This window comes from Oncorhynchus tshawytscha, unplaced genomic scaffold (assembly GCF_018296145.1).
Source record: "Oncorhynchus tshawytscha isolate Ot180627B unplaced genomic scaffold, Otsh_v2.0 Un_contig_3171_pilon_pilon, whole genome shotgun sequence".
Lineage (NCBI taxonomy): Eukaryota > Metazoa > Chordata > Actinopteri > Salmoniformes > Salmonidae > Oncorhynchus > Oncorhynchus tshawytscha.
In genome coordinates this window covers 188,360-212,458 of record NW_024609603.1, presented here as the reverse complement: position 1 = coordinate 212,458, position 24,099 = coordinate 188,360, and the positions used below count along the sequence as shown (strand labels likewise).

Genomic DNA, 24,099 nt, shown 5'->3' with positions numbered 1-24,099 from the left:
TGGTGGGAAGAGTCATGATAACAACATAACAGTCAGGATAACAGTCAGGTACACAACATTAACACCACAGACATGAACACAGTAACACAGGGTACTACTTTTGTCAGCATACTGATATTATAGAACATCTACAGAGTCAAATTATACTATAACAGTAACATCAGAACTCTGCACCTTCAAGTTCACAATAACTACATCTACAACAACCACAGTGAGGTGGTATCCTATGAAGAAAGCTATATCTACTCAGGGTTTTCTAAAGCTAACCAGCTGCAGTTAGCTTCACATTCTAGGTCGGGCTTCGACGGTGGATATTGCTTGTCCGCCTGCTGCTAACTGTAGCAGGCTTGTAACTACGTGTGCATGTCACACATGGAGAGTCGAACGCAGAACTCTTCATTGAGACGATGCTGAAACATCAATCCATGGGTGAGTGACACGTTTTCATTCTATGGTGTGAAATAGGCTTTCAGAAGAGACGTCTTTATTTCATTACTTATCGTTAATGACTGAGCACCTTTTATCCCACTCCTATCAATAAAATAATTGTATCGTAAATGTGTTTATTTTCTTTAACCTTTATTTAACTAGGCAAGTCAATTAAGCACAAACTCTTATTTACAATGACGGCCTACCAAAAGGCAAAAGGCCTCCTGCGGGGACGGAGGCCTGGGATTAAAAATAAAAACAATAGAAATATAGGACAAAACACAATCACTGTATGTGTCATACAAAAGTTACAAATGCATTCAGTCAATGCTAGGGGTGGCAGGTAGCCTAGTGGTTAGAGTGTTGGGGCACTAACCAAAACGTTGCTGGATTGAATCACTAAACTGACAAGGTAAAAAATCTGTCGTTCTGCCCCTGAACATGGCAGTTAACCCGCTGTTCCCCGGTAGGCCGTCATTGTAAATAACAATTTGTGCTTAATTGACTTGCCTAGTTAAATAAAGGTTATATGAATAAATCAAAATAAATGACTAAATAGTGTGATAGGTATTTTAATATTTTAAAAATACATTTCCTCCTGAGGTGCTGACCTGTTGCACCCTCTACAACCACTGTGATTATTATTATTATCTGACCCTGCTGGTCATCTATGAACATTTGAACATCTTGGCCATGTTCTGTTATAATCTCCACCCGGCACAGCCAGAAGAGTACTGGCCACCCCTCATAGCCTGGGTCCACTCTAGGTTTCTTCCTAGGTTTTGGCCTTTCTAGGGAGTTTTTCCTAGCCACCGTGCTTCTACATCTGCATTGCTTCCTATTTGGGGTTTTAGGCTGGGTTTCTGTACAGCACTTTGAAATATCAGCCGATGTAAGAAGGGCTTTATAAATACATTTGATTGATTTTATATTGTTTTCTTCCTCAAAAGAAGGGGATGATGACGCAATCTTTGCGAGAAGGAGGGAATCTGATTTAGCTAAGACACTTCATTCAGGATAGTGGAGATAGCCCTAAGTTAGCCTGCCCTGGAGCAGGTTAGTTCTGAATTCAGGATAGTGGAGTTAGCCCTGAGTTAGCCTGCCCTGGAGCAGGTTAGCCCTGAGTTAGCCTGCCCTGGAGCAGGTTAGTTCTGAATGCAGGATAGTGGAGTTAGCCCTGAGTTAGCCTGCCCTGGAGCAAGTTAGTTCTGAATGCAGGATAGTGGAGTTAGCCCTGAGTTAGCCTTCCCTGGAGCAGGTTAGCCCTGAGTTAGCCTGCCCTGGAGCAGGTTAGTTCTGAATGCAGGATAGTGGAGTTAGCCCTAAGTTAGCCTGCCCTGGAGCAGGTTAGTTCTGAATGCAGGATAGTGGAGTTAGCCCTGAGTTAGCCTGCCCTGGAGCAGGTTAGTTCTGAATGCAGGATAGTGGAGTTAGCCCTGAGTTAGTCTGCCCTGGAGCAGGTTAGTTCTGAATGCAGGATAGTGGAGTTAGCCTGCCCTGGAACAGGTTCGTTCTGAACGCAGGATAGTGGAGTTAGCCCTGAGTTAGCCTGCCCTGGAGCAGGTTAGTTCTGAATGCAGGATAGTGGAGTTAGCCCTGAGTTAGCCTGCCCTGGAGCAGGTTAGCCCTGAGTTAGCCTGCCCTGGAGCAGGTTAGCCCTGAGTTAGCCTGCCCTGGAGCAGGTTAGACCTGAGTTAGCCTGCCCTGGAGCAGGTGATTCTGGAGCAGGTGAGTTCTGAATGCAGGATAGTGGAGTTAGCCCTGAGTTAGCCTGCCCTGGAGCAGGTTAGCCCTGAGTTAGCCTGCCCTGGAGCAGGTTAGTTCTGAATGCATGATAATGGAGTTAGCCCTGAGTTAGCCTGCCCTGGAGCAGGTTAGTTCTGAATGCAAGATAGTGGAGTTAGCCCTGAGTTAGTCTGCCCTGGAGCAGGTTAGTTCTGAGTTACCTGGCTAACTCCTTAAACCTGATTCCTAGGATAGCCCTGTGGTCAGAGTGCAGATAAAGGACTAGTGATTGGTGCGCTGTCTGTGTGGTACCTTGGACTCGACATCTGCGTTGTGGTCGATTTGGAGCAGCAGGGCAGCAGCCTTAGTGTCGTCCTTCCGTGCGGCGATGTGGAGCGCCGGGAGCCGGACCTTTCCTTTAGTGTCATTCTCCAGGAGCAGAGAGACCACCTGTTCATGTCCCTGCTGCAACGCCACCGCCAGGGGCGTGAAGCCATCCTACAGTAGAGATAACAGTCACTATATATACTATACCATACTGCAACACCACCGCCAGGGGGTGAAGCCATCCTACAGTAGAGATAACAGTCACTATATATACTATACCATACTGCAACACCACCGCCAGGGGGTGAAGCCATCCTACAGTAGAGATAACAGTCACTATATATACTATACCATACTGCAACACCACCGCCAGGGGGTGAAGCCATCCTACAGTAGAGATAACAGTCACTATATATACTATACCATACTGCAACACCACCGCCAGGGGGTGAAGCCATCCTACAGTAGAGTTAACAGTCACTATATATACTATACCATACTGCCACACCACCGCCAGGGGGTGAAGCCATCCTACAGTAGAGATAACAGTCACTATATATACTATACCATACTGCAACACCACCGCCAGGGGGTGAAGCCATCCTACAGTAGAGATAACAGTCACTATATATACTATACCATACTGCAACACCACCGCCAGGGGGTGAAGCCATCCTACAGTAGAGATAACAGTCACTATATATACTATACCATACTGCAACACCACCGCCAGGGGGTGAAGCCATCCTACAGTAGAGATAACAGTCACTATATATACTATACCATACTGCAACACCACCGCCAGGGGGTGAAGCCATCCTACAGTAGAGATAACAGTCACTATATATACTATACCATACTGCAACACCACCGCCAGGGGCGTGAAGCCATCCTACAGTAGAGATAAGTCACTATATATACTATACCATACTGCAATACTAACCCTGACCTCTGACCCCAACACTGTACGGTACTACCTCTTATAAGACTACCAGAACACTAGCAGCAGTGAGGGGCGTTGTCATCGGGGGCTGTTGCTGTGCAGTATTCTAACAATATTACACTGAACAAAAATAGAACCGCAACATGCAACAATGTCTACCATTTTACTGAGTGACAGATCATATGAGGAAATCAGCCAATTGAAGTAAATTCACTAGGCCCAAATCTATGGATTTCACATGACTGAGCAGGGGTGCAGCCACTTGGCAGCCAGGCCCACCCACTGCGGAGACAGGCCCACCCACCGGGGGGACAGGCCCACCCACCGGGGAGACAGGCCCACCCACTGGGGAGACAGGCCCACCCACTGGGGAGACAGGCCCACCCACTGGGGAGACAGGCCCACCCACTGCAGACAGGCCCACCCATCGCAGGCCCACCCACTGGGAGACAGGCCCACCCACTGGGGGGGAGACAGGCCCACCCACTGGGGAGACAGGCCCAGCCACTGGGGACAGGCCCAGCCACTGGGGAGACAGGCCCAGCCACTGGGAGACAGGCCCACCCACTGCGGAGACAGGCCCACCCACTGGGAGACAGGCCCACCCACTGGGGAGACAGGCCTACCCACTGGGAGACAGGCCCACCCACCACTGGGGAGACAGGCCCACCCACCACTGGGAGACAGGCCCACCCACTGGGGAGACAGGCCCACCCACTGCGGAGACAGGCCCACCCACTGGGGAGACAGGCCTACCCACTGGGGAGACAGGCCTACCCACTGGGGAGACAGGCCCAGCCACTGGGGAGACAGGCCCAGCCACTGGGGAGACAGGCCCAGACAATCAGAATGAGTTTTTCCCCACAAAAGGGCTTCATTACAGACAGAAACACTCAGCACGTATGGAACATTTGTGGGATTTTTCATTTCAGCTCATGAAACATGGGAACTACACTTTACAGATTAAGTGACTGACATACTTGTTCTTTCACTGTTTCAGTTGCCTCTCCTGCCCTCTCTAGTACCATGGTTTAACATCACTATTATACAGCCCCATGGTTTAATATCACTATTATACAGCCCCATAGTTTAACATCACTATGATACAGTCCCCCATGCCCTGTGTAGTGAGTTAGTATGAAGAGTAGAAGGGTGATAGGGTCGGTCTAGAATACTGACCTCTGTAGCGATGCCCTGTGTGGAGCCATGGTCCAGCAGGTATCTGACCACCTTCTGATGATTCTCCTGAGCAGCCATGTACAGAGGAGTGAAGCCATTCTACAGGAGACACAAGACATACTGATTAGTCAGTAATACAGACAACACAGCCATTACAACAGTACATTATTATAGTAATACAGACAACACAGCCATTACAACAGTACATTATTATAGTAATACAGACAACACAGCCATTACAACAGTACATTATTATAGTAATACAGACAACACAGCCATTATCACAGTACATTATTATAGTAATACAGACAACACAGCCATTACAACAGTACATTATTATAGTAATACAGACAATACAGCCATTACAACAGTACAATATTATAGTGATACAGACAACACAGCCATTACAACAGTACATTATTATAGTAATACAGATAACACAGCCATTACTGCTGTACATAGTCCATCTGTAAATAGCCCACCCAATTTACCTACCTCATCCCCATGCTGTTTTTATTTTCTTTACTTTTCTGCTCTTTTGCACACCAGTATCTCTACCTGTACATGACCATCTGATCATTTATCACTCCAGTGTTAATCTGCTAAATTGTAATTATTCACTGCTATGGCCTATTTATTGCCTACCTCCTCATGCCTTTTGCACACAATGTATATAGATTATTTTTTTCTACTATGTTATTGACTTGTTTATTGTTTATTGTTTACTCCATGTGTAACTCTGTGTTGTTGTCTGTTCACACTGCTATGCTTTACTGCGACCTGGCCAACCTGGTTAAATAAAGGTGAAATAAAAAAATAAAAAATAAAAATTATAACAGTACATTATTATAGTAATACAGACAGCACAGCCATTATCACAGTACATTATTATAGTAATACAGACAGCACAGCCATTATCACAGTACATTATTATAGTAATACAGACAACACAGCCATTATTATCTCTCTAATTCTCTCTTTCTTTCTCTCTCTCGGAGGACCTGAGCCCTAGGACCATGCCTCAGGACTACCTGGCATGATGACTCCTTGCTGTCCCCAGTCCACCTGGCCGTGCTGCTGCTCCAGTTTCAACTGTTCTGCCTGCGGCTATGGAACCCTGACCTGTTCACCGGACGTGCAACCTGTCCCAGACATGCTGTTTTCAACTCTCTAGAGACAGCAGGAGCGGTAGAGATACTCTTAGTGATCGGCTATGAAAAGCCAACTGACATTTACTCCTGAGGTGCTGACTTGTTGCACCCTCGACAACTACTGTGATTATTATTATTTGACCATGCTGGTCATTTATGAACATTTGAACATTGGGTACCGGTACAGAGTCAATGTGGAGGCTATATACAGGAGGTACCGGTACAGAGTCAATGTGGAGGCTATATACAGGGGGTACCGGTTCAGAGTCAATGTGGAGACTATATACAGGGGGTACCGGTACAGAATCAATGTGGAGGCTATATACAGGGGGTACCGGTTCAGAGTCAATGATGAGGCTATATACAGGGGGCACCGGTACAGAGTCAATGTGGAGGCTATATACAGGGGGTACCGGTACAGAGTCAATGTGGAGGCTATATACAGGGGGTACCGGTACAGAGTCAATGTGGAGGCTATATACAGGGGGTACCGGTACAGAGTCAATGTGGAGGCTATATACAGGGGGTACCGGTACAGAGTCAATGTGGAGGCTATATACAGGGGGTACTGGTACAGAGTCAATGTGGAGACTATATACAGGGGGTACCGGTACAGAGTCAATGTGGAGGCTATATACAGGGGGGTACCGGTACAGAGTCAATGTGGAGGCTATATACAGGGGGTACCGGTACCATGTCAAGGTGCAGGGGGTACCGGTACCATGTCAAGGTGCAGGGGTATAGGTTAATCGAGGTCATTTGTAAACTGGCTATGCATAGATAATAAACAACGAGTCAGCAGCTCCTCTTCCTGGGGTATATTTTGGATGCCCATAAGTTTCTGCCAAGGCAGCAGCTACTCTTCCTGGGGTTTATTATGGATCCCCAATAGTTCCTGCCAAGGCAGCAGCTACTCTTCCTGGGGTTTATTATGGATCCCCATTAGTTCCTGGCAGCAGCTACTCTTCCTGGGGTTTATTATGGATCCTCAAGGCAGCAGCTTACTCTTCCTGGGTTCCTGTGCAGCAATTACTCTTCCCGTGGTATATTATGGATCCCCATTAGTTCCTGCCAAGGCAGCAGGTACTCTTCATGGGGTTTATTATGGATCCACATTAGTTCCTGCCAAGGCAGCATCTACTCTTCTTGGGGTTTATTATGGATCCCCATTAGTTCCTGCCAAGGCAGCAGCTACTCTTCCTGGGGTCCCCCCATTAGTACCTGCCAAGGCAGCAGCTACTCTTCCTGGGGTTTATTATGAATCCCCATTAGTTCCTGCCAAGGCAGCAGCTACCTTCCTGGGGTTTATTATGGATCCAAGGCAGGCAGCAGCTACTCTTCCTGGGGTTTATTATGGATCCCCATTAGTTCCTGCCAAGGCAGCAGCTACTCTTCCTGGGGTTTATTATGGATCCCCAATAGTTCCTGCCAAGGCAGCAGCTACTCTTCCTGGGGTTTATTATGGATCCACATTAGTTCCTGTCAAGGCAGCAATTACTCTTCCCGTGGTATATTATGGATCCCCATTAGTTCCTGCCAAGGCAGCAGCTACTCTTCATGGGGTTTATTATGGATCCACATTAGTTCCTGCCAAGGCAGCATCTACTCTTCTTGGGGTTTATTATGGATCCCCATTAGTTCCTGCCAAGGCAGCAGCTACTCTTCCTGGGGTTTATTATGGATCCTCATTAGTACCTGCCAAGGCAGCAGCTACTCTTCCTGGGGTTTATTATGGATCCCCATTAGTTCCTGCCAAGGCAGCAGCTACTCTTCCTGGGGTTTATTATGGATCCCCATTAGTTCCTGCCAAGGCAGCAGCTACTCTTCCTGGGGTCCGAACATATTATAGCTCAGTGTCAATACCTCTCACAAATACAAGTAGTGATGAAGTCTCTCCTCCACGTTGAGCCAAAAGAGATGGATATGTCATTAATATTAGCTCTCCGTGTACTTATTTACTATCCTTTTTTTGTACGTTGCGGTGATTGACAGAGTCGAAAGCCTTGGTTAGGTCAATGAAGCCGGCTGCACAGTACTGTCTTTTACTGAAGGTGGTTATGATATCGTTTAGGACCTTGAGCGTGGCTGAGGTGCACCCATTACCAGCTCGGAAACCAGATTGCATAGTGGAGAAGTAACGGTGTGATTCGAAATGGTCGGTGATCTGTTAATTAACTGGGCTATCGAAGATTTTAGAAAGGCAGGGTAGGATGGATATACAGTAGGGAGATTAGATGTCGTTACAATTGTCAGGAAAGTCCGGCGCCGACAGAGATGGCCGCCTCGCTTCGCGTTCCTAGGAAACTATGCAGTTTTTTGTTTTTTTACGTGTTATTTCTTACATTAGTACCCCAGGTCATCTTAGGTTTCATTACATACAGTCGAGAAGAACTACTGAATATAAGAGCAGCGTCAACTCACCATCAGTACGACCAAGAATATGACTTTCCCAGAGCGGATCCTGTGTTCTGCCTTTCACCAAGGACAACGGAATGGATCCCAGCCTGCGACCCAAAACAACGACGTTGTAAAAGAGGCAAACGAAGCGGTCTTCTGGTCAGGCTCCGGAGACGGGCACATCGCGCGCCACTCCCTAGCATACTACTCGCCAATGTCCAGTCTCTTGACAACAAGGTTGATGAAATCCGAGCAAGGGTAGCATTCCAGAGGGACATCAGGGACTGTAACGTTCTTTGCTTCACGGAAACATGGCTCACTCGAGAGACGCTATCGGAGTCGGTGCAGCCAGCTGGTTTCTCCACGCATCGCGCCAACAGAAACAAACATTATTCTGGTAAGAAGAGGGGTGGGGGCGTATGCTTTATGGTTAACGAGACGTGGTGTGATCATAACAACATACAGGAACTCAAGTCCTTCTGTTCACCTGATTTAGAATTCCTCACAATCAAATGTCGACCGCATTATCTACCAAGGGAATTCTCTTCGATTATAATCACAGCCGTATATATTCCCCCCCAAGCAGACACATCGATAGCTCTGAACGAACTTTATTTGACTCTTTGCAAACTGGAATCCAAATATCCTGAGGCTGCATTCATTGTAGCTGGGGATTTTAACAAGGCTAATCTGAAAACAAGACTCCCTAAATTGTATCAGCATATCGATTGCACAACCAGGGCTGGTAAAACCTTGGATCATTGCTATTCTAACTTCCGCGATGCATATAAGGCCCTCCCCCGCACTCCCTTCGGAAAAGCTGACCACGACTCCATCTTGTTGATCCCTGCCTACAGACAGAAGCTAAAACAAGAAGCTCCCACGGGCCGCACCCAGGTGGTGAGGGTAGGTAACAACATCTCCACCCCGCTGATCCTCAACACTGGGGCCCCACAAGGGTGCGTTCTGAGCCCTCTCCTGTACTCCCTGTTCACCCACGACTGCGTGGCCACGCACGCCTCCAACTCAATCATCAAGTTTGCGGACGACACAACAGTGGTAGGCTTGATTACCAACAACGACGAGACGGCCTACAGGGAGGAGGTGAGGGCCCTCGGAGTGTGGTGCCAGGAAAATAACCTCACACTCAACGTCAACAAAACTAAGGAGATGATTGTGGACTTCAGGAAACAGCAGAGGGAACACCCCCCTATCCACATCGATGGAACAGTAGTGGAGAGGGTAGTAAGTTTTAAGTTCCTCGGCGTACACATCACAGACAAACTGAATTGGTCCACCCACAGAGACTGCATCGTGAAGAAGGCGCAGCAGCGCCTCTTCAACCTCAGGAGGCTGAAGAAATTCGGCTTGTCACCAAAAGCACTCACAAACTTCTACAGATGCACAATCGAGAGCATCCTGTCGGGCTGTATCACCGCCTGGTACGGCAACTGCTCCACCCACAACCGTAAGGCTCTCCAGAGGGTAGTGAGGTCTGCACTATTCATATATCTTATGTACATATTCTTTATCCCTTTACACTTGTGTGTATAAGGTAGTAGTTTTGGAATTGCTAGCTAGATTACTCGTTGGTTATTACTGCATTGTCGGAACTAGAAGCACAAGCATTTCGCTACACTCGCATTAACATCTGCTAACCATGTGTATGTGACAAATAAAATTTGATTTGATTTGATTTGAACTCCCAGCGGGCTGATTTTATTTTATTTGACATGTATTTCATACACTGCCGATTTTTAAGTAATTCATTTGCATTTTATTGCATGACATAAGTATTTGATCACCTACCAACCAGTAAGAATTCCGGCTCTCACAGACATATTCATTTTTCATTAAGAAGCCCTCCTGTTCTCCACTCATTACCTGTATTAACTGCACCTGTTTGGACTCGTTACCTGTATAAAAGACACCTGTCCACACACTCAATCAAACAGACTCCAACCTCTCCACAATTGCCAAGACCAGCGAGCTATGTAAGGACATCAGGGATAAAATTGTAGATCTGCACAAGGCTGGGATGGGCTACAGGACAATAGGCAAGCAGCGTGGTGAGAAGGCAACAACTGTTGGCGCAATTATTAGAAAATGGAAGAAGTTCAAGATGATGGTCAATCACCCTCGGTCTGGGGCTCCATGCAAGATCTCACCTCGTGGGGCATCAATGATTGTCACGAGTCCGACCGAGGGTGGCTTCCCTTCCCGGTCGGGTGGCGCTCGGCGGTCGTCGTCACCGGCCTATTAGCTGCCACTGATTGTCTTTCCTCCCCTTCCTTGTATGTTTATTGGTAGCAACTGTTTGTGATGATTAGTTGGGCTTCTTTAGACAGCCGGCCCGCCTGTTTGTTGTGCGGGATTAGTCATTGTAACCTTCGGCTCTGTAGTAGAGGAACATGGTAGTTCCTGGTCGTGCATTTTTCAGTTGTACATTTTTCATTCCCCGTGTTTGGGGCCGTTATTATTGTGAGCACCCTGTGGTGCGTTGGTGCAATTAAAGAGCACAGCATTGCACTCTCGGTCTCCTGCGTTTGACTCCACACCCACGACACCCGGAGCATTACAATGATCATGGAAGGTGAGGGATCAGCCCAGAACTACACGGCAGGACCTGGTCAATGACCTGAAGAGAGCCTGGACCACAGTCTCAAAGAAAACCATTAGTAACACACTACGCCGTCATAGATTAAAAACCTGCAGCGCACGCAAGGTCCCCCTGCTCAAGCCAGCGCATGTCCAGGCTCGTCTGAAGTTTGCCAATGACCATCTGGATGATCCAGAGGAGGAATGGGAGAAGGTCATGTGGTCTGATGAGACAAAAGTAGAGCCTTTTGGTCTAAACTCCACTAGCCGTGTTTGGAGGAAGAAGAAGGATGAGTACAACCCCAAGAACACCATCCCAACCGTGAAGCATGGAGGTGGAAACATCATTCTTTGGGGATGCTTTTCTGCAAAGGGGACAGGACAACTGCAGGGAGGATGAATGGGGCCAACTGAGGGGAGGATGAATGGGGCCATGTATCGCGAGATCTTGGCCAACAACCTCCTTCCCTCAGTAAAAGCATTGAAGATGGGTCATGGCTGGGTCTTTCAGCATGACAAGGACCCGAAACACACAGCCAGGGCAAATAAGGAGTGGCTCCGTAAGAAGCATCTCAAGGTCCTGGAGTGGCCTAGCCAGTCTCCAGACCTGAACCCAATAGACAATCTTTGGAGGGAGCTGAAAGTCCATATTGTCCAGCGACAGCCCCGAAACCTGAAGGATCTGGAGAAGGTCTGTATGGAGGAGTGGGCCAAAATCCCTGCTGCAGTGTGTGCAAACGTGGTCAAGAACTACAGGAAACGTATGATCTCTGTAATTGCAAACAAAGGTTTCTATACCAAATATTAAGTTCTTCTTTTCTGATGTATCAAATACTTATGTCATGCAATAAAATCCAAATTAATTACTTAAAAATCATACAATATGATTTTACCTATGATAAAAAATTACAGACCTCTACATACTTTGTAAGTAGGAAAACCTGCAAAATCGGCAGTGTATCAAATACTTGTTCTCCCCACTGTAGGTGTATAACAGTTTGGGTCTAGAATGTCTCCCCCTTTGAAGAGGGGGATGACCGCGGCAGTTTTCCAATCTTTGGGAATCTCAGAAAATACGAAAGAGAGGTTGAATAGGCTGGTAATAGGGGTTGCAACAATTTCAAACTGCAGCTCTTTGTTAAGTATCGGAAGTCATTTCAATCGCTGTAGTGGCTGATGTGAATAGGGTTGAGTCATCCACATACATAGACACACTGGCTTTACTCAAACCAGTGACATGTCGGTAGTAAATATTTTTAAAAGTAAGGGGCCTAGACAGCTGTCCTGGGGAATTCCCTGGGGATTATGTTGGATTATGTTGGAGAGGCTTCCATTAAATAACACCCTCTGTGTTCTGTTAGACAGGTAACTCTTTATCCACAATTTAGCAGGGGGTGTAAAGCCATAACACATACGTTTTTCCAGCAGCAGACTATGATTGCTAAATAGTTAGTTAAATAGCTAACTAAATAGCTGTCCGGACTATCTGCATTGACCCCCTTTGCATGAACTCTTTTGACTCATCGCATACGCTGCTACTGCTTATTATCTGTCCTGCTGCCTAGTCACTTTACCACTACTCATATGTACATATCTACCTCAATTACCTCGTACCCTTGCAGATAGACTCGTGTATATAGCCAAGATATCGTTACTCATTGCGTATTTCTTCCTCATGTTATAATTTTGTTGCATTGTTGGGAAAGGCCCATAAGCATTTTACTGTTAGTCTACATCTGTTATTTACAGTATGCAAGCTAAGACTGTGGGTGTGTCTAAAGGGAGAGGTTCTAGACTCACCTGAGACTGTGGGAGTGTCTAAAGGGGGTGGTCTTAGACTCAAATCAAATAAAATAAAATTTTATTTGTCACATACACATGGTTAGCAGATGTTAATGTGAGTGTAGCGAAATGCTTGTGCTTCTAGTTCCGACAATGCAGTAATAACCAACAAGTAATCTAACTAACAATTCCAAAACTACTGTCTTATACACAGTGTAAGGGGATAAGAATATGTACATAAAGATATATGAATGAGTGATGGTATAGAGCAGCATAGGCAAGATACAGTAGATGGTACCGAGTACAGTATATACATATGAGATGAGTATGTAAACAAAGTGGCATAGTTAAAGTGGCTAGTGATACATGTGTTACATAAGGATGCAGTAGATGATATAGAGTACAGTATATACGTATGCATATGAGATGAATAATGTAGGGTATGTAACATTATATAAGGTAGCATTGTTTAAAGTGGCTAGTGATATATTTTACATCATTTTACATCATTAAAGTGGCTGGAGTTGAGTCAGTGTCAGTATCAGTGTGTTGGCAGCAGCCACTCAATGTTAGTGGTGGCTGTTTAACAGTCTGATGGCCTTGAGATAGAAGCTGTTTTTCAGTCTCTTGCTCCCAGCTTTGATGCACCTGTACTGACCTCGCCTTCTGGATGATAGCGGGGTGAACAGGCAGTGGCTCGGGTGGTTGTTGTCCTTGATGATCTTTATGGCCTTCCTGTAACATCGGGTGGTGTAGGTGTCCTGGAGGGCAGGTAGTTTGCCCCCGGTAATGCGTTGTGCAGACCTCACTACCCTCTGGAGAGCCTTACGGTTGTGGGCGGAGCAGTTGCCGTACCAGGCGGTGATACAGCCCGCCAGGATGCTCTCGATTGTGCATCTGTAGAAGTTTGTGAGTGCTTTTGGTGACAAGCCGAATTTCTTCAGCCTCCTGAAGTTGAAGAGGCGCTGCTGCGCCTTCTTCACGATGCTGTCTGTGTGAGTGGACCAATTCAGTTTGTCTGTGATGTGTATGCCGAGGAACTTAAAACTTGCTACCCTCTCCACTACTGTTCCATCGATGTGGATAGGGGGGTGTTCCCTCTGCTGTTTCTTGAAGTCCACAATCATCTCCTTAGTTTTGTTGACGTTGAGTGTGAGGTTATTTTCCTGACTCACCTGAGACGGTGGGTGTGTCTAAAGGGAGAGGTCCTAGACTCACCTGAGACTGTGGGCGTGTCTAAAGGGAGAGATCCTAGACTCACCTGAGACTGTGGGTGTGTCTAAAGGGGGCGGTCCTAGACTCACCTGAGACTGTGGGTGTGTCTAAAGGGGGTGGTCCTTGACTCACCTGAGACTGTGGGTGTGTCTAAAGGGGGCGGTCCTAGACTCACCTGAGATTGTGCGTTGATGTTAGCTCCGCTGGTCACCAGCTCCTTCACTACATCCACCTGACCAGCCAGAGACGCTATGTGGAGAGCTGTGTTCCCTTTCTGGAAAGACACAGGGAGGGATGAGTGAGTGAGTGAGTGAGTGTGTGCGTGCGTGAGTGGTACTGCCGGCTGGGTACTGCCGGCTCTCTGCTCTGATAGACTGAGACAGCATGGTACTGCCGACTCTCTGCTCTGATAGGCCCAGTAACATGTCACAGCTCTCTATCAGCTCACTGATAGGCCCATTAATATGATGTCACAGCTCTCTCTAAGCTCTCTGATAGGCCCATTAATATGATGTCACAGCTCTCTCTTAGCTCTCTGATAGGCCCATTAACCTCTTGAAACTAGGGGGCACTATTTTTATTTTTGGAAAAATAATGTTCCCAAAGTAAACCGCCTATTTCTCAGGACCAGATGCTAGAATATGCAAATAATTGACAGCTTATGATAGAAAACACTCTAAAGTTTCCAAAACTGTAAAAATATTGTCTGTGAGTATAACAGAACTGATATTGCAGACGAAATCCTGAGAAAAATCCAATCAGGAAGTGACTCTTATTTTGAAACCCCTGTCTTTCTATGCATCCCTATTGCCCATTGAAAGGGATATCAACCAGATTCCCTTTTCTGTGGCTTCCCTAAGGTGTCTACAGCCTTTAGACGTAGTTTCAGGCCTTTATTTTGAAGAATGAGCGTAAACGACTACATTGCGTCAGTGGCCAGCTGAGGGCTCTCAGAGTGATTCTTGCGTAAAAGACAGAGGTAGTCATTTTTCCTCTCGCTCCTAGTGAAAAGCCAATTGTCCCGGTTGATATATTATCGAATAGATATTTGAAAAACACCTTGGAGATTGATTATAAAAAACGTTTGCCATGTTTCTGTCGATATTATGGATATCACAGCGTTGTCGTGACCACTATTTCCGGTGGATTTCTCAACATAACGTGACCAACAAAAGGAGGTATTTTGGGTATAAAAATAATCTTTATGGAACAAAAGGAACATTTGCTGTCTAACTGGGAGTCTCGTCAGTGAAAACATCCGAAGATCATCAAAGGTAAACGGTTAATTTGATTGCTTTTCTGATTTTCGTGACCGAGCTTCCTGCTGCTAGCTGGACATAATGCTATGCTAGGCTATATTTCACTTGTGATTTCATGAATATGAATATTTTCTAGTAATATTTTTTTACCGTTGCGCTATGCTAATTAGTGTAGTTGATGACAATTCTCCCGGATCCGGGATGGGTAGTTCCAATAAATATGATGTCACAGCACTCTGATAGGCCCATTCATATGATGTCACAGCTTTAACTCAGCTCTCTGGTAGGCCAATTAACTGTGTTGTCAACAACATAGACACATTCTACATCCCAAATGGCATCCTATTCTCTATGTAGCGCAATCCCTATAACTCCTCCCTATAGGTGACCTGTCAGACTCCTCCCTCCATCCTCCCTATAGGCTACCAGTCACGCTCCTCCCTATAACTCCTCCCTATAGGTGACCTGTCAGACTCCTCCCTCCATCCCTATAGGCTACCAGTCAGGCTCCTCCCTATAGGCTACCAGCTCCTCCTATCTTCTTATCTATCTTCTCAGAGGAGGAGAGGGGCGGGGCTAACCTTAGTTGCAGCGTCCACATTGGCTCCCAGCTTGATGAGTTGTGTGACCACCTCGGCATGGCCCTCTTTAGAGGCCAGATGGAGGGCGTTGAGGCCATTCTACAGCAGGACAGAGAATACAGGGAGATAGAGGTGAACACAGACACATCAGGAGCTATGGATTCTCAATATCAGAACTAACATTTACCAATAACTCATGTAGCTTAGGGGCTGGGTTTCACTGAGGTGATTTCCAAAGAAAGCTGAGGGAGTTGTCTATCTGAACTGGTTGGATTAAGGTTAGTGGTCAGAGCTTAGGGTCAGGGGTCAGAGCTTAGTGGTTAGAGCGTTTGGCCAGTAACAAAAAGGTTGCTGGATCAAATCCTCGAGCTGATAAGGTTCAAATTTGTCGTTCAGCCCCTGAACAAGGCAGGTAACCCACTGTTCCCCCGTAGGCAGTCATTGTAAATAAGAATTAGTTCTTAACTGACTTGCCTAGTTAAATAAAGGTTACATTTAAAAACATTTTTTAAAGGGGTCAGAGCTTAGGGGTCATGGATAGGGACTGTCTGGGTTAAAGATGTTGATTTCGACCCCAGTCTAAATCGTTAGGGGTCATGGATCATGGTTAGGGACTAACCTGGTTACAGATGTTGATTTCGACCCCAGTCTATAGTTAGGTTATAGGGGTCAGGGGTCATGGTTAGGGACTAACCTGGTTACAGATGTTGATTTCGACCCCAGTCTAGATAGTTAGGTTATATGGGTCATGGGTCATGGTTAGGGACTAACCTGGTTACAGATGTTGATTTCGACCCCAGTCTAGATAGTTAGGTTATAGGGGTCAGGGGTCATGGTTAGGGACTAACCTGGTTACAGATGTTGATTTCGACCCCAGTCTAGATAGTTAGGTTATATGGGTCAGGGGTCATGGTTAGGGACTAACCTGGTTACAGATGTTGATTTCGACCCCAGTCTAGATAGTTAGGTTATAGGGGTCAGGGGTCATGGTTAGGGACTAACCTGGTTACAGATGTTGATTTCAACCCCAGTCTAGATAGTTAGGTTATAGGGGTCAGGGGTCATGGACAAACCTGGTTACAGATGTTGATTTCAACCCCAGTCTAGATAGTTAGGTTATATGGGTCAGGGTCATGGTTAGGGACTAACCTGGTTACAGATGTTGATTTCGACCCCAGTCTAGATAGTTAGGTTATAGGGGTCAGGGGTCATGGTTAGGGACTAACCTGGTTACAGATGTTGATTTCGACCCCAGTCTAAATTAGTTATATGGGGTCAGGATCATGGTTAGGGACTAACCTGGTTACAGATGTTGATTTCGACCCCAGTCTAGATAGTTAGGTTATAGGGGTCAGGAGTCATGGTTAGGGACTAACCTGGTTACAGATGTTGATTTCGACCCCAGTCTAGATAGTTAGGTTATAGGGGTCAGGGGTCATGGTTAGGGACTAACCTGGTTACAGATGTTGATTTCGACCCCAGTCTAGATAGTTAGGTTATAGGGGTCAGGGGTCATGGTTAGGGACTAACCTGGTTACAGATGTTGATTTCGACCCCAGTCTAGATAGTTAGGTTATATGGGTCAGGGGTCATGGTTAGGGACTAACCTGGTTACAGATGTTGATTTCGACCCCAGTCTAGATAGTTAGGTTACAGGGGTCAGGGGTCATGGTTAGGGACTAACCTGGTTACAGATGTTGATTTCAACCCCAGTCTAGATAGTTAGGTTATAGGGGTCAGGGGTCATGGACAAACCTGGTTACAGATGTTGATTTCAACCCCAGTCTAGATAGTTAGGTTATATGGGTCATGGGTCATGGTTAGGGACTAACCTGGTTACAGATGTTGATTTCGACCCCAGTCTAGATAGTTAGGTTATAGGGGTCAGGGGTCATGGTTAGGGACTAACCTGGTTACAGATGTTGATTTCGACCCCAGTCTAAATCGTTAGGGGTCATGGATCATGGTTAGGGACTAACCTGGTTACAGATGTTGATTTCGACCCCAGTCTAGATAGTTAGGTTATAGGGGTCAGGAGTCATGGTTAGGGACTAACCTGGTTACAGATGTTGATTTCGACCCCAGTCTAGATAGTTAGGTTATAGGGGTCAGGGGTCATGGTTAGGGACTAACCTGGTTACAGATGTTGATTTCGACCCCAGTCTAGATAGTTAGGTTATATGGGTCAGGGGTCATGGTTAGGGACTAACCTGGTTACAGATGTTGATTTCAACCCAGTCTAGATAGTTAGGTTATAGGGGTCATGGTTATAACCTGGTTACAGATGTTGATTTCGACCCCAGTCTAGATAGTTAGTTTATAGGGGTCATGGTTAACTAACCTGGTTACAGATGTTGATTTTGACCCCAGTCTAGATAGTTAGGTTATAGGGGTCAGGGTCATAGTTAGGGACTAACCTGGTTACAGATGTTGATTTCGACCCCAGTCTAGATAGTTAAGTTATATGGGTCAGGGGTCATGGTTAGGGACTAACCTGGTTACAGATGTTGATTTCAACGCCAGTCTAGATAGTTAGGTTATATGGGTCAGGGGTCATGGTTAGGGACTAACCTGGTTACAGATGTTGATTTCGACCCCAGTCTAGATAGTTAGGTTATAGGGGTCAGTGGTCATGGTTAGGGACTAACCTGGTTACAGATGTTGATTTCGACCCCAGTCTATAGTTAGGTTATAGGGGTCAGGGGTCATGGTTAGGGACTAACCTGGTTACAGATGTTGATTTCAACCCCAGTCTAGATAGTTAGGTTATATGGGTCAGGGGTCATGGTTAGGGACTAACCTGGTTACAGATGTTGATTTCAACCCCAGTCTAGATAGTTAGGTTATAGGGGTCAGGAGTCATGGTTAGGGACTAACCTGGTTACAGATGTTGATTTCGACCCCAGTCTAGATAGTTAGGTTACAGGGGTCTGGGGTCATGGTTAGGGACTAACCTGGTTACAGATGTTGATTTCAACCCCAGTCTAGATAGTTAGGTTATTGGGGTCAGGGGTCATGGTTAGGGACTAACCTGGTTACAGATGTTGATTTCGACCCCAGTCTAGATAGTTAGGTTATATGGGTTAGGGGTCATGGTTAGGGACTAACCTGGTTACAGATGTTGATTTTGACCCCAGTCTAGATAGTTAAGTTATAGGGGTCAGGGGTCATGGTTAGGGACTAACCTGGTTACAGATGTTGATTTCGACCCCAGTCTAGATAGTTAGGTTATATGGGTCAGGGGTCATGGTTAGGGACTAACCTGGTTACAGATGTTGATTTCAACCCCAGTCTAGATAGTTAGGTTATAGGGTTCAGTGGTCATGGTTAGGGACTAACCTGGTTACAGATGTTGATTTCAACCCCAGTCTAGATAGTTAGGTTATATGGGTCAGGGGTCATGGTTAGGGACTAACCTGGTTACAGATGTTGATTTCGACCCCAGTCTAGATAGTTAGGTTATAGGGGTCAGGGGTCATGGTTAGGGACTAACCTGGTTACAGATGTTGATTTCGACCCCAGTCTATAGTTAGGTTATAGGGGTCAGGGGTCATGGTTAGGGACTAACCTGGTTACAGATGTTGATTTCAACCCCAGTCTAGATAGTTAGGTTATAGGGGTCAGGGGTCATGTTTAGGGACAAACCTGGTTACAGATGTTGATTTCGACCCCAGTCTAGATAGTTAGGTTATAGGGTTCAGTGGTCATGGTTAGGGACTAACCTGGTTACAGATGTTGATTTCGACCCCAGTCTTCAAGTAATCCAAAGCCTTCTCTAGGTTCCCTGCCCGGGCTGCTCTCAAGTAACTGGCATTACTGTCAATCTGTAACACAGAGATCACCTAGGTTATGATCTACACTGACTGGACAAAACTTTAGTACCCATGTATACTGCAGTCAAACACACACACACACACACACACACACACACACACACACACACACACACACACACACACACACACAAACGACAGTTAGTACACCATGTATAACAGACAGTAGTCCTTGCATAACATACAATGGTCCCTGCTGATTAACAGACAGTAGTCCCTGTTGATTAACATACAGTAGTCCCTGATTAACAGACAGTAGTCCCTGATTAACAGACAGTAGTCCCTGATTAACAGGCAGTAGTCCCTGCTGATTAACAGGCAGGAGTCCCTGCTGATTAACAGGCAGTAGTCCCTGATTAACAGACAGGAGTCCCTGCTGATTAACAGGCAGTAGTCCCTGCTGATTAACAGGCAGTAGTCCCTGATTAACAGACAGTAGTCCCTGATTAACAAACAGTAGTCACTGATTAACAGACAGTAGTCCCTGATTAACAGACAGTAGTCCCTGATTAACAGACAGTAGTTCCTGCTGCTGTTATACAGTACCTCGGCTACCTGCCAGGGAGACAGACAGAGAAAGACAGATGCCATGCCAACATTATAGCTGGCCCTGTGCACTGTTTGTCTGATAGATAGGCTATATGATTAGCATTGTGCAGATACAGCAGATTACTGAGTGTTGTTATGGAGAATATCAGTAATATCTGGGCTGTAAACAGACAGTAATATCTGGGCTGTAAACAGACAGTAATATCTGGGCTATAAACAGACAGTAATATCTGGGATGTAAACAGACAGTAATATCCGGGCTGTAAACAGACAGTAATATCTGGGCTGTAAACAGACAGTAATATCTGGGCTGTAAACAGACAGTAATATCTGGGCTGTAAACAGACAGTAATATCTGGGCTGTAAACAGACAGTAATATCTGCGCTGTAAACAGTAATATCTGGGCTATAAACAGACAGTAATATCTGGGCTGCAAACAGTAATATCTGGGCTGTAAACAGTAATATCTGGGCTGCAAACAGACAGTAATATCTGGGCTGTAAACAGACAGTAATATCTGGGCTGTAAACAGACAGTAATATCTGGGCTGCAAACAGTAATATCTGGGCTGTAAACAGTAATATCTGGGCTGTAAACAGACAGTAATATCTGGGCTGTAAACAGACAGTAATATCTGGGCTGTAAACAGTAGTATCTGGGCTGTAAACAGACAGTAATATCTGGCCTGTAAACAGTAATATCTGGGCTGTAAACAGACAGTAATATCTGGGCTGTAAACAGACAGTAATATCTGGGCTGTAAACAGTAATATCTGGGCTGTAAACAGTAATATCTGGGCTGTAAACAGACAGTAATATCTGGGCTGTAAACAGACAGTAATATCTGGGCTGTAAACAGTAATATCTGGGCTGTAAACAGACAGTAATATCTGGGCTGTAAACAGTAATATCTGGGCTGTAAACAGTAATATCTGGGCTGTAAACAGTAATATCTGGGCTGTAAACAGACAGTAATATCTGGGCTGTAAACAGACAGTAATATCTGGGCTGTAAATAGACAGTAATATCTGGGCTGTAAACAGTAATATCTGGGCTGTAAACAGACAGTAATATCTGGGCTGTAAACAGACAGTAATATCTGGGCTGTAAACAGACAGTAATATCTGGGCTGTAAACAGACAGTAATATCTGGGCTGTAAACAGACAGTAATATCTGGGCTGTAAACAGACAGTAATATCTGGGCTGTAAACAGACAGTAATATCTGGGCTGTAAACAGTAAGTATATCTGGGCTGTAAACAGACAGTAATATCTGGGCTGTAAACAGTAATATCTGGGCTGTAAACAGACAGTAATATCTGGGCTGTAAACAGACAGTAATATCTGGGCTGTAAACAGTAATATTTGGGCTGTAAACAGTAATATCTGGGCTGTAAACAGTAATATCTGGGCTGTAAACAGACAGTAATATCTGGGCTGTAAACAGTAATATCTGGGCTGTAAACAGACAGTAATATCTGGGCTGTAAACAGTAATATCTGGGCTGTAAACAGACAGTAATATCTGGGCTGTAAACAGTAATATCTGGGCTGTAAACAGACAGTAATATCTGGGCTGTAAACAGACAGTAATATCTGGGCTGTAAACAGTAATATCTGGGCTGTAAACAGACAGTAATATCTGGGCTGTAAACAGACAGTAATATCTGGGCTGTAAACAGACAGTAATATCTGGGCTGTAAACAGACAGTAATATCTGGGCTGTAAACAGACAGTAATATCTGGGCTGTAAACAGACAGTAATATCTGGGCTGTAAACTAGACAAATCTGGGCTGTAAACAGTAATATCTGGGCTGTAAACAGACAGTAATATCTGGGCTGTAAACAGACAGGTAATATCTGGGCTGTAAACAGACAGTAATATCTGGGCTGTAAACAGACAGTAATATTTGGGCTGCAAACAGTAATATCTGGGCTGTAAACAGACAGTAATATCTGGGCTGTAAACAGACAGTAATATTTGGGCTGTAAACAGACAGTAATATCTGGGCTGTAAACAGTAATATCTGGGCTGTAAACAGACAGTAATATTTGGGCTGTAAACAGTAATATCTGTGCAAACAGACAGTAATATCTGGGCTGCAAACAGTAATATCTGGGCTGTAAACAGACAGTAATATCTGGGCTGTAAACAGACAGTAATATCTGGGCTGTAAACAGACAGTAATATCTGGGCTGAAACGTGTGTCTCTCTGATCTGATCTTGGTGCAGTGCCGTAGTGTAGTAAAGATTTCTGATCCTGACACACCCTAGTCACACAAACGCACACACACACACCACACACACCACAGGCAGCAGGCAGTCTGCACACACATGCCCCCCCACTGCCTGAGCGTCTGCAGTCTGAAGCTGATGGCTGATAAATATAGCTGAGACCCCAGAATGCTTCATGAGATTACACAGCACAAACTAGAGGAGGTTACTGTCTCTGTAGAATGTTAAACTAGAGGAGGTTACTGTCTCTGTAGAATGTTAAACTAGAGGAGGTTACTGTCTCTGTAGAATGTTAAACTAGAGGAGTTTACTGTCTCTGTATAATGTTAAACTAGAGGAGGTTACTGTCTCTGTAGAATGTTAAACTAGAGGAGGTTACTGTCTCTGTAGAATGTTAAACTAGAGGAGGTTACTGTCTCTGTAGAATGTTAAACTAGAGGAGGTTACTGTCTCTGTAGAATGTTAAACTAGAGGAGGTTACTGTCTCTGTAGAATGTTAAACTAGAGGAGGTTACTGTCTCTGTAGAATGTTAAACTAGAGGAGGTTACTGTAGAATGTTAAACTAGAGGAGGTTACTGTCTCTGTAGAATGTTAAACTAGAGGAGGTTACTGTCTCTGTAGAATGTTAAACTAGAGGAGGTTACTGTCTCTGTAGAATGTTAAACTAGAGGAGGTTACTGTCTCTGTAGAATGTTAAACTAGGAGGTTACTGTCTCTGTAGAATGTTAAACTAGAGGATGTTACTGTCTCTGTAGAATGTTAAACTAGAGGAGGTTATTGTCTCTGTAGAATGTTAAACTAGGAGGTTACTGTCTCTGTAGAATGTTACACTAGAGGAGGTTACTGTCTCTGTAGAATGTTAAACTAGAGGAGGTTACTGTCTCTGTAGAATGTTAAACTAGAGGAGGTTACTGTCTCTGTAGAATGTTAAACTAGAGGAGGTTACTGTCTCTGTAGAATGTTAAACTAGAGGAGGTTACTGTCTCTGTAGAATGTTAAACTAGAGGAGGTTACTGTCTCTGTAGAATGTTAAACTAGAGGAGGTTACTGTCTCTGTAGAATGTTAAACTAGAGGAGGTTACTGTAGAATGTTAAACTAGAGGAGGTTACTGTCTCTGTATAATGTTAAACTAGAGGAGGTTACTGTCTCTGTAGAATGTTAAAGTTGAGGAGGTTGTCTGTAGAATGTTACACTAGAGGAGGTTGTCTGTAGAATGTATGCTCCTTGGGTAATCCCCCCCGTCTTTGTCTAATGGTATTCTCCTTGGGTCCTCCCTCCTCACAGGGCTGTATCTGAGGTCAATCTGTTTAACACCTGTTCTTTCTAGAACAAACAGTGTGATGTGGAGATATGTAGAGCCTCCCTGGAGAAATAATCCCACAGCATCTGTCTCCCCGCCAAAGACTTCTCAAGAAAAAAGATGCCGCATTTCACAATCTACCACAGACTATGTTCCTTTCATGCAATACTCCAACAAGAAACAGACAGTCGATGAAGCTCAACATCTCCTGCCATGTGGAGCGGTCCTGGAGCACCAAGTCTGGGACCAAAAGGCTCCAAGCCATTAGACTGCTGAACAGCTTCTACCCCAAGCCATTAGACTGCTGAACAGCTTCTACCCCCAAGCCATTAGACTGCTGAACAGCTTCTACCTCCAAGCCATTAGACTGCTGAACAGCTTCTACCCCAAGCCATCACTGCTGAACAGCTTCTACCCCCAAGCCATTAGACTGCTGAACAGTTTCTACCCCCAAGCCATACGACTGATGAACAGCTTCTACCTCCAAGCCATTAGACTGCTGAACAGCTTCTATCCCCAAGCCATACGACTGATGAACAACTTCTACCCCCAAGCCATCAGACTGCTGAACAGCTTCTACCCCCAAGCCATAT

At 45.3% G+C, this 24,099-nt stretch overlaps 1 protein-coding gene across 23 annotated transcripts in view; it reads right to left on the bottom strand.

Moving 5' to 3' along the window:
- The window catches only part of LOC112261433 (ankyrin-3), a 139,846-nt gene that overhangs the window by 15,279 nt on the left and 100,468 nt on the right, over positions 1 to 24,099 (bottom strand). For all 23 annotated transcript variants that reach the window (XM_042316198.1, XM_042316179.1, XM_042316177.1 and 20 more), the window contains 5 exons: positions 19,309 to 19,410; positions 15,587 to 15,685; positions 13,922 to 14,020; positions 4,604 to 4,702; positions 2,467 to 2,652 (listed from right to left, as the gene is read on the bottom strand). In XM_042316198.1, coding sequence (XP_042172132.1) covers positions 2,467 to 2,652; positions 4,604 to 4,702; positions 13,922 to 14,020; positions 15,587 to 15,685; positions 19,309 to 19,410 — 585 coding nt within the window. The remainder of the gene's footprint in view (positions 1 to 2,466; positions 2,653 to 4,603; positions 4,703 to 13,921; positions 14,021 to 15,586; positions 15,686 to 19,308; positions 19,411 to 24,099) is intronic.